General features: G+C 41.4%; 1 protein-coding gene across 1 annotated transcript; it reads left to right on the forward strand.

Annotated features, from left to right (window-relative positions):
* Positions 1-1633: 1633 nt before the first annotated feature.
* lbh (LBH regulator of WNT signaling pathway) lies at positions 1634-9649 on the forward strand. Its single transcript, XM_024274040.2, has 3 exons — positions 1634-1855; positions 5846-5948; positions 8175-9649. The coding sequence occupies exons 1-3, from the start codon at positions 1827-1829 to the stop codon at positions 8391-8393; spliced, it is 351 nt and encodes a 116-aa protein (XP_024129808.1). The 5' UTR covers positions 1634-1826; the 3' UTR covers positions 8394-9649.
* The last annotated feature ends 28 nt before the right edge of the window (positions 9650-9677 follow it).

The following is a 9677-nucleotide window of genomic DNA, read 5'->3' on the forward strand; positions in this document are numbered from 1 at the left end:
ATATGGTGCCAACAAATGATTCAACTTGAGATTGAATAACAAAAAAAAATCCTAATAATGCTTAAAGGATAAATTAAAGAAATATAAATATTAATAATAATTTAAAAAAAATCTTCTAAAAATTCATGTGAGACCAATTGTTTTAACAGCTTCTTTTAGGGCAGCATTTAACACTTTTTACAAACAGCACAAACTTTTTGTGAAAAACATAAAATTAAACAAATTAATAGAATAATTTGCGTTTGTCAATCTGATAGTCAATGTTGGTTCCTTTTGAACAATCTGATTTGATCCAACTCTGTCCTGGCTGTCTTGGGGTGGAGCCCTCTGCTGGGCCCCCTGGCACGGCAGGAGGGCTATTGTTCTGGCAGGAGCTTGTATTCTCTGCTCTTGTGACCCCCTACTCTCTGGCATTGGGGACCCCCTATGGCAGTCAATATACATCAATGTTTTGTACCTTTATCCCCCATCTCTAAAATCCCACTCTCTTTTTCTTTTCCATTCAGTCCAACAAAAAGTATGCAAACATAATCAATATAAATACAGTTAAGCCTCAAATACAGAAGGGGTTTATGCAAATATACACAAATATAAAATCTGTAAAACAAAAGACTTCTGCTCTTATCTGTTTGTTAAGCTTTTGGATTGGACACAAAAAAGTAAAATAAACTTACCGTCCCTCAATCTAAATAGTATTTTCCAATATCAGTCATCAATTGATCTTATTTTTAAATGATTTTTTAATGTTATAAGTGAATTGATTCTTAGACAGTTGATCTGGTCAGATCATAGGGATAGAAATCGATTCACCGATTATTTGGTATTGTTTACCCTCAAGCCATAACTCTAAGTAAATTAACAACATAGCTTTTCTCTGTGTTAAAATTCCCATAAATAGACTATGTTCATAGGAAAGTTTAAGTCTTCACACAGTCAAATCTTTTCAAAATATTTGAGTGAATGGAGCAAAATGTGAGAACCACATTGCTTGGCGTGTCAGCCAGAAGGTGGCAGCAGAGAGCCAAACTGAACAGTTTCATCTGCACCAACAACTGCAGGCTGTCCTGAGTCAAATGCACAGTCAGGGGAGATCAGGCATTTGGGAATTTTTACATTGTGTGAAGGTCAACATTGTAGTTGCGGTTATGCAAGGAAATTCCTGAAAGATATGTGTCATCATCCTGAATGAGGATTTCTGACAGCAGAGTCACTGAGATTTTCTATTCCTTCTTTAGAAATACATGCTTTGATTTAGAGAAAAAGAAAAGTCAAGAGCTGCTCCTCTGTTCTTGCATGCACGGACTTGCCCTTGAAGCACATTTGTGAATGAACTCTCATTTGAATACATGTCACGCACGAGCAAATCAGCCCACCTTTGCCATTCAAGAAGGGGGCACGGCTGTCATTTTGTTGCCTTGGAGACTACAAATCTCCAACCTCTTGCAGCATCTTTTTATCCATTCCCAACGAGCAGCGTCTCTGCTGTCGTCAACACTGCTGGAGGAGGAGGGGGTGCGCGCGCGCGCACGGGAGGGTTTGAGTCAGCCGCGCTCTGATTGGCTGCTCCGGTTAATGAGCTCGCCATTGAGGAGTTTTGTCGGGAGGTGTGTCTCTTGCCTCCGCGCGAGCGCCCGCCTCGTGAATAAAAAGTGGCCCCAGCTGTTGTCTCTGATCAGAATTGGAGGAGCCGGACTGTTGAGTTTCTTTCACGCGCCACAGATACTTTCACTTTGAGCGCGCGCGCCCTCGTGAACGGACGCAAAGTGTGGAAAGAAAGAAAGATAAAAAGAAGAAAGGAAGGCTGTGGCGGCTGCAGGTGCGAATTCATGTCTGTTTTTGTACAGCGCATATACCGGTGAGTAGTACTGCCATCTTTTCACTTTTTTTCCCAGCATGCCTCAGATATAAAACGTTTTTGTGATGAATGATGAAAAAGAACAAAGTGGGGTTTCTTTTTTTGGTGATTTCCCAGTGAATCATCCTCCTTTTTGGTACTCCCACTCTTGTTTCCTTTAAATTTTTAAAAATGTTTCTTTTTCTGCGGGGTGTTGCCCCAGAATCTGGAAATTTGAGGGGGTGACTTGAGTTATTTACATTTAAACCCTGAGATTAAAATACAGTTCCTGTGTGATCAGGCCTTTTTTTTTTAGTTTAATGCCTTCAACCTCAGTTCACAGGATGACTGTTGTGCATTTTTTTTCTCCCCTTCAGATCTCTGACTGAAGTGGTGCAGGTGCAATGCACAATCTGTTTGTGCATGGATCTGCAGTTTGCAGTCCTATCATTAACTGCTACTTTTTGACTTTGTGCTCCTTCATTTTGGAAAAAAAAAATGTTTTGTTGTAGTGTTTTTGCCTCAATAATAGACCATTTCCTTTTTGTATTCAAGCTGCGTTTATATATTGTTTTGCAGCTGCTATTAAAACCTCAGTGAGCTTCTGCCTGCCTGTGTCAGGAAGTTCAGAATCAACCTATTTACTGTAACCACACTCGGTTTCTCTTGCCTCTGCTCACTTGCAGTTTGCACCCAACTTGTAATATCACCTCTACGGGGATTTTTGTTTCTCTAGTTTTGTTTCCATAGCACAATTGGAACAAGGGAGTATGGTTTTTGTTGTCTCACTGTATTTTTGGTGGTGCAAAAAGACTATTATTTTTTTCTCTAGAAATAGACTATCATCAACCCCTCAGCACTTGCATACCTGCAGAGCTGAGTGTCAGTATCAGTCGCTTTGCCACGCTGCCTCACGTGGAGATGCAGGACTGTTGTAGTAGTAGTGCCAACTGGGAGCTGGAAGAGGGGAAACTATGTTTGCAATGAAGGATGCAAATTCCCAGCTTGAACAGGGATTGCTGCAGGGACAGCTTGAGTGCATTTCAGCACAGCTATATATACAGGCCACTGCAAATGGAAAAATGGGCAAACTTTTAAATCTGACTTAAAATATTTTCTAAAGACTTACAAGCTATATAAAATTTATTAAAAGTTTTCAAGAAATCAAAATAAAAGCTCTGACAGCCAAATGTGCATTTGCAAGCCCCATTTTTCTAAACATTTATAGCAGAAACGTTCATGAAATTCAGTCCCGCCACGATTGTGCACCAACCCAGCCGTTTAACTGAATAATTGGTTCTCCTGTAGACTGTAGTAATCCCGTCTTTTGGGCACACGGGCATTGCTTGCTCTCCATCTGTGCCTTGGCTGACTGTAGCATGCGCGAGCTGGCAGGACCAGGTATAGATTATGTTGACAGGATAAAGAGGTAAAGAGATTTTCTGCCATCTGGCCTACAAGCCTCTTCCAAACGCTGAAGCCATTTGTTAGAAAATGATCCGGCCATGTTCGGGTTATTTGGACGTTGTGATGGCTGTACAGACATATGCTGATGGTAGCTTTTGCTGCATGGTCCGGTCAGAAAACAATGCAACTTTTTTCACAGCTGTTTAAAATAAGACCGTATAAAAAGGAAACTTCAATTTTTTAATTATTTTTGGGAAATTTGACTCTTTTTCCCTGATTTCTCTTTTACATTTACTAATCAAATCCATCCAAAATATACAAGTGTAAAAGTAACTTCCTGTTTACTGGATATTTTAATTTGAACTTGTTTTGCTGCTTTCCCAGCAAATCTTTGGCTCCGTTTTTGAAGAAAAATGTTCTGTTGACCCATCTGGGGTCAGAAGTAATGGGAGGAACAGCAAATGGGGCTGCGTCACACTTCAGGTTTTTTGCTAAACAGAGTTCTGAATTATCGTCTCACTGAAGGCGTGTTGGCCACAGTTTCATACAAATCCATCACAGTTTTATATTACAGCAATTTGTTTTTTAAAGCTTAATTGGTGAATTGGCAGAATTGTTATCTGTGAACTTTTTAATGAGTTTGTTAGAACTATTATTTTGCTTTTTTGCTGGTAAGACCAAGCATCTTCCCCTCACTTTTGGCCTTCATCGGGACCAGGAAATGGATAAAAAAGTGAATTAAGTTTTTTGCCACCTCACAACGCTCTGGGACTTGTTTTTCCTTTGACGCTTGAGGGAATCGCTGCGACTCCTTTTTTTTGATGCATGTTTGTTTCCTTGTTGCTTACAGACTTCCTCTTTTATTATGCCATTTTATATTTTATTAGGACAATGTTCTGTTATTCCGAGCTGAGCAGGATGTTTATACAATCCCTGAACAGAAATATGACTGGCAAGGCCCGAGTGTTTATCTTTCTTTCCCTTGTTCCCCCCTTCCTTCCTCTCCTCCTCCTCCTCTACAGGTCTCCTCTGTCACTCCTTGTCCCTCCACATTTTTACATATTTTCCCCAGTTTTTTGTTCTCCAGGAAGATGTCTCATTCGATAAGACATTCCAATTAGATTTATGCAACTTCTTTCCCATATTAAGTGCCATTTATGTTTTTTATCTTCCAGTTATTTTTCTGGCCAGACGTGGAGTGTCGAGTGACTGTCACAGAAAGGTTATATGCAGGGATTAGGTTAGAACTTTAACATTTTAGAGCCACCCTACACCCTGACTGCGGTGTCAGTTTTTCCTCTTCTTAGGAATGGAAGAACTGAAACTCTTTCACTTCAGGAGTCGGTGATCTCTTAAGTGACTCATCGCACAGTTCGGTCTCCACCTGCAAGAATTAGTGCTAATCAGACTTATTAAATCATGGAAGTAGCTTATTTAGATGGGATTTAGAGAAACTTTAAAAAGTCATCTATTTGAGAGAACTTTGACAGCTTAAATGTTAATTTTCATATTAAATCTTTTCTTAGATTTACAAAACTATGTTTGGAAATTCCTCTGAATGCATTTCATGTTCCAACCACAGGTAAAGTGAATGTGGTGACCTGGTTTTTCTTTTTTAAAAAGGGGTCAGATTGAGTTGTTTTGAGTAATGTTGGATTCCATGGAGTCTTAAAAGGACATGTTTTGTGTCTAAACTAGATTACATTTTAACTTTGCACCATACCCCTAATTGAATGTTGGAAATTAGTTTAAGCAAAAGCAATTGGCATCCCAAAAGAAGAAAATTAAATCAGACGAATTTGAGGAAATGGATGAGCGTCTTCTCCTGCTCTGTTTTTGTCCCATATAGTCAGTGACCACACTAACCACAAGCCTGTGGCCACTGATCACCATGAACTGGGCTTTAAATAGAGCGCGTGAGAAGGCCGCTCAGTATCTCGTCTCAAGACGGAGTGCCAGGTCTGTTCCAGGCCATGCGTTGTTTTTTTTTTTTTGTTTTTTTTTAAGATAATGCTGGAGAGAAAATGCATTCTGGATAAAACGGCTCATTGTTGCTTTCTTCTAAAATGGAAAGTTTGTGTGAGCTTTGAAGTGCATCAGGTTTCTCTCCATTCAAAAACCGCCACACGCCCCCAAGCGCACTCTCACAATGACTGTTAGCTGGTTTCCAAGAGCACATCATTCTCTATTTAGAGCTGGCTACCTTATGCAAGCTGCACGATGAGCTGTGCAGCTTTGCAGCACATAAACAGTTGAGCAAGGACTGCATGAATCTGTTGTGGTCAAGAAAAGCACATATATAAACAAAACTGAGCAGGGCATGCTAATCTGTAACTGTGATTTTTATCTGCTTTAAGAACATATTTTCTTTGAAGTCTTTATAGGGGAATGGGACACCTGTATGGAAGCTTTTTGTAGAATTTTGCACACTCATGCAAACCGTGTAAGCTGTGCGTAATATCTTTGTTTCACGATCTCTCTTTCTCCTGGAATGTCAAGCTGACATGCAAGGATGTTTTTTTTTCTCTTTTGTTCTGATGCATTTCTGTCTCAAATGTGCTGCCATCATCACTGTTTCTAACCTTCTCATTTTCAACCTTGCAGCCCAGTGTTTGTGCCCAGCCCCGATATGACTGAGGTGATGATCAGCAGCACCCCCATGGAGGACATGAGGCTAAGCCCCAGCAAGGACAGGCTCTCCTTCCAGGTATAGGATGGCAAAACAAAAAAAAAAAGCTGTTTTTCATGCATTTTTTTGTTGTGTCCTGAGGATCTTTTAATTCATTTCTAAACAAAGGCATCCATGTTGCAGCCGAAAACCTTTCTTCATCCTCAGCATGCAGGCTCGCATGTGAAAGACGTAGCCTTCAGGTGTTCTTGACAAGCTGCTGCCAGCAGCTTTGTTTTTGTCAGCTTAACAGGGCCATCTTGGAGCCTTAAATAAACCCCCCAAACACAGCTGCTCAGTTTCACATTTTGGGTGGGAAACATAGCAAGAGAAGGCACTTTAATGCCTGTTTTTGGAGGTGTAATAGGGGGAGTGATAAAGCTGGTTCTGGAAAGGAAGCAGGATGAGATATTAAAGATGATATCTAAGAAGATTATTAGCTTTTTTTTTTCCTTTGGAGTCATGCTGAATCGATAAGTTTTCAGAGCAGACTCCTCATACAAATAGAGGATGTAGTCTGACCCAGAGGAAAAGGGTTGCTTCCTCTCCTCGGTTCACACCCCAGCTGTGAGTCTTGGAGGATGAGGGAAGCGGAAGGACAGAAGGCCAACAGAAAAAGGGTTCCACTTTGCCACTTCACCACTTTTTCCATTCCTGGTGTGGATTTCCTGTCTCAGTCATTCGTCCAAGGTCCCAGGCTTTCCTTAGAAAAAATCAGAGATGCTTCACAGCTTACTTCCTCCATCTGGGATGATCGCTTGAACAGTAGGACCATCACATCTGAGTAGCTTTTTATGAAATATGTCAAAGAGAATGTGATTCATGGTAGGAAGGACTGCAATTTCTATGAGTTATCATCTGAAAAGGCAATGTCATGATTCAGCTGCCCTCCCCCTGCCTGGAGGGAAAAGGTCCCAGAGTGTCTTAAGTTACTGTGCTGCTGACGCACACGGAGCTTTAGTGACACCGGTCAAGAAACGGTGGATGGTTGACCAGATCATGATGTGCATAATTGAATTTCATTTGTGGGGCTTTCTGCAGAAACTCTTGAGCGCGAGAGCTTCAGATGATAAATCAGCTGAGTAAAACCTTGAGTGTCTAAACCTGAGCACAGCTGGATCTCCTTTCTCCTGCCTGTCTCATGCCTCATTAAATGTTTTATTTTTTTCCACTCTGCCCTTAGCCCAGACAGTGAAACCACCCCCTTTTCCTTCTCTGTATCTTTGAGTGAAATATGTTGCTCTAAAAATACACATCCACTTTCTCCACAAAGCCTCCAAAAAACCCACTTGTGGGCCAAGAACAGCAGGCTTTTTTTTTTTTTTTCCTCCCTGCTGGACAATTTCTCTTGTTCCTGAGAAAGTTGGAGGTCGATGTCTAGTCTTGTAGGAATGGGAATGCCACAGTAGTCTAAGGGTCTCTGATTTCTTGATCTTTTGATCAGAGATAAGTCTGGAATTGCTGAAGGATCAGATGTCAGGTTCTTAAAATTCTCCAATCTTAGATCAGTGTCTTCAGACTGGACACATTTGGTTTGCTCAAAGTGAACCAGAGTTCGTTTCCTCCAATAATTCAGAGCAAATTTTCAGTCTGAATACAGCAGGCGAACCCTGGTCCAGGACCAGGAACCACTTTCTGACCCATCTTTCAAAGGTGGATCCGATAGTTTCCCATCAGATTGAGCTCCGGTTTGTTCTGAGTTTTCTCAGTCTGAATAATCTCCATTCTCGGAGTGGGGGAACTGGACCAAAATGGCCACCATAGCTGGTCATTACAAGATATAGACAAGTAGCAGAGCGACAATGAGACACAACTCATTAAAATGTGGTTAGATGAATGGACTCTCATTGAAACAACTTTTAACGTGATACACATTCACATCTCTGATGTAGATCGTTGGGAAAAACAGAAATATTATTCCAGAATAAATCAACTTAAACCTTAAATAATTTTCAATATTTTACTTTCCGTAAAAATATATTTTGTCAAAATTATGCAAGTAAGAAATAAGCACAAGATAACATCAGGACATATATAACGATAAAACAAAATGACCTGGAGAGCCGATCAGATCACATATGTCAAAGTCTAGGCCCGGGGGCCGGATCCGGCCCCCGGGCCTAGACTTTGACATATGTGATCTGCCTCATAAACTCTTGCCTCCACTGTACCAAAGTAAAAATAAAGTGTTTTACCTGACCATGATAAATGTGTTCAAAATTAATGCACTGCTGTGTAATAATCACCATCGTTGTGTCTTTATAGATCTTCCCAGATCCTTCAGACTTTGACCGCTGCTGTAAGCTCAAGGATCGACTACCGTCCATTGTGGTTGAGCCGACGGAGGGAGAAGTTGAGAGCGGGGAGCTTCGCTGGCCTCCAGAAGAGTTCCTGGTCAGTGAAGAAGAAGAAGAGGAAGACGAGGACGAGCAAAACGATGGCAGTCTTCAAAATGGACAACCGGCACAGAATTCGCAGCACTAGAGCCGGGTTTCGGATGGATCCTCACACACTGGTGACACTTCACAGGAGCAGAATCGGCTGACGCGTCTGTGCTTCATCTCTTCACTCACGACACAAACCAAAACAAAGGAATGCCCTGTCATATTTTTTTTTCTTTCTGCTGTGCTGAAAACCCACCTACACAGACATGAAAAGATTGTACTTTGCACACTTGTAGCCCCTCTCCACCTTCTTCCAACCACGTCCACCACAGCACGAGTCTCATTTCAAAAACAATGCCTTCTTGGAGAGCAGCAGCTGGGCGCTTCATGGACAGCTTATACCCTGCGGGAGGCCGCCGCCGCCGCTGCTGCTCTGAAGGTGACTCTGAAACGGCTGGCATCATGACCCCAGAGACTTCACGGCTTCATACAGAACCATTGTGGTACCTGTGGGAATAACTGTACAATACACTGTTCGTGTTTGAGTTAGGTTTCTTGAGTGCTATAATTGTCGTTGCCACTGCTGTCCGTAGATTTAAGTGTACGTTTGTGAAAAGTTTTGTGACCGCGTCACTTCAGTTTTCTCCACAAAAGCTTTACTTCTGTGCACCTTCATAGTAAAAGGTGACCTGGAGCAGGAAACTGGTTTGGAGGGGTCGCTTTGCTGTTTTTGTGATAAACAGGTTTATGCACTGAAGCCAGAATTTCTCAAAAATGGCCTCTTTGGCTCACAAACCATTTTAAAGATAGAAATAAGGACACGTGATAAGAGATGTACAGAAAAAAAATCACATTTCCAGCAAGTGAGTCAACCCCTGCAGTCTTGTAGTGTGCTCCGAATAAAAACTGAAGGTATTTTCTAGTCTTCCTGTTTCTGTTAACAGCCAGCTGTGGGCAGAGTTCATATTGTATAGGCAATACTTTAAACAGCACTCTGTTTTATGACTTTGCCAAAAGTTATTGTGAACTGTAAGATGGTAATAATGTCTGTCATTTCCTGTCTGTGTGCGTAATCTTCCCCCCGGTCAAACAATTTTTAACATTAGTGGAACAAGTCCATAAGGAAGTGTCACTTTATGTGGACAGTGTGTTGTCATAGTAATGTGACCGAGATGCCGTCATGTTCTCATCTTGTTGCTTCTGGGGTTGCGCGTCTTCTGTCACCTGCAGGTCCTAAATTGTTCTTGTAAAGCTCAGGGAGATTAGCCGCCATGTTTCTCTTTTTGTTTTGTTTTTGTATTTAGACCACTCTTCTCATAAATGCGAAGTTGTAAATAAACATTGGAGTTTGCTATACATTTGTTGGCGTCTTTCATGATAAGGG

Source organism: Oryzias melastigma, linkage group LG22 (genome assembly GCF_002922805.2).
Source record: "Oryzias melastigma strain HK-1 linkage group LG22, ASM292280v2, whole genome shotgun sequence".
NCBI classification, from domain to species: domain Eukaryota; kingdom Metazoa; phylum Chordata; class Actinopteri; order Beloniformes; family Adrianichthyidae; genus Oryzias; species Oryzias melastigma.

Bases quoted from the DNA above. Each gene is read 5' to 3' on its own strand.
- lbh (XM_024274040.2), top strand. From the start codon at position 1,827: ATGTCTGTTTTTGTACAGCGCATATACCG. The intron at 1,856-5,845 runs GTGAGTAGTACT...TCAACCTTGCAG, and splicing joins TTTGTACAGCGCATATACCG to CCCAGTGTTTGTGCCCAGCC. The intron at 5,949-8,174 runs GTATAGGATGGC...GTGTCTTTATAG, and splicing joins AGGACAGGCTCTCCTTCCAG to ATCTTCCCAGATCCTTCAGA.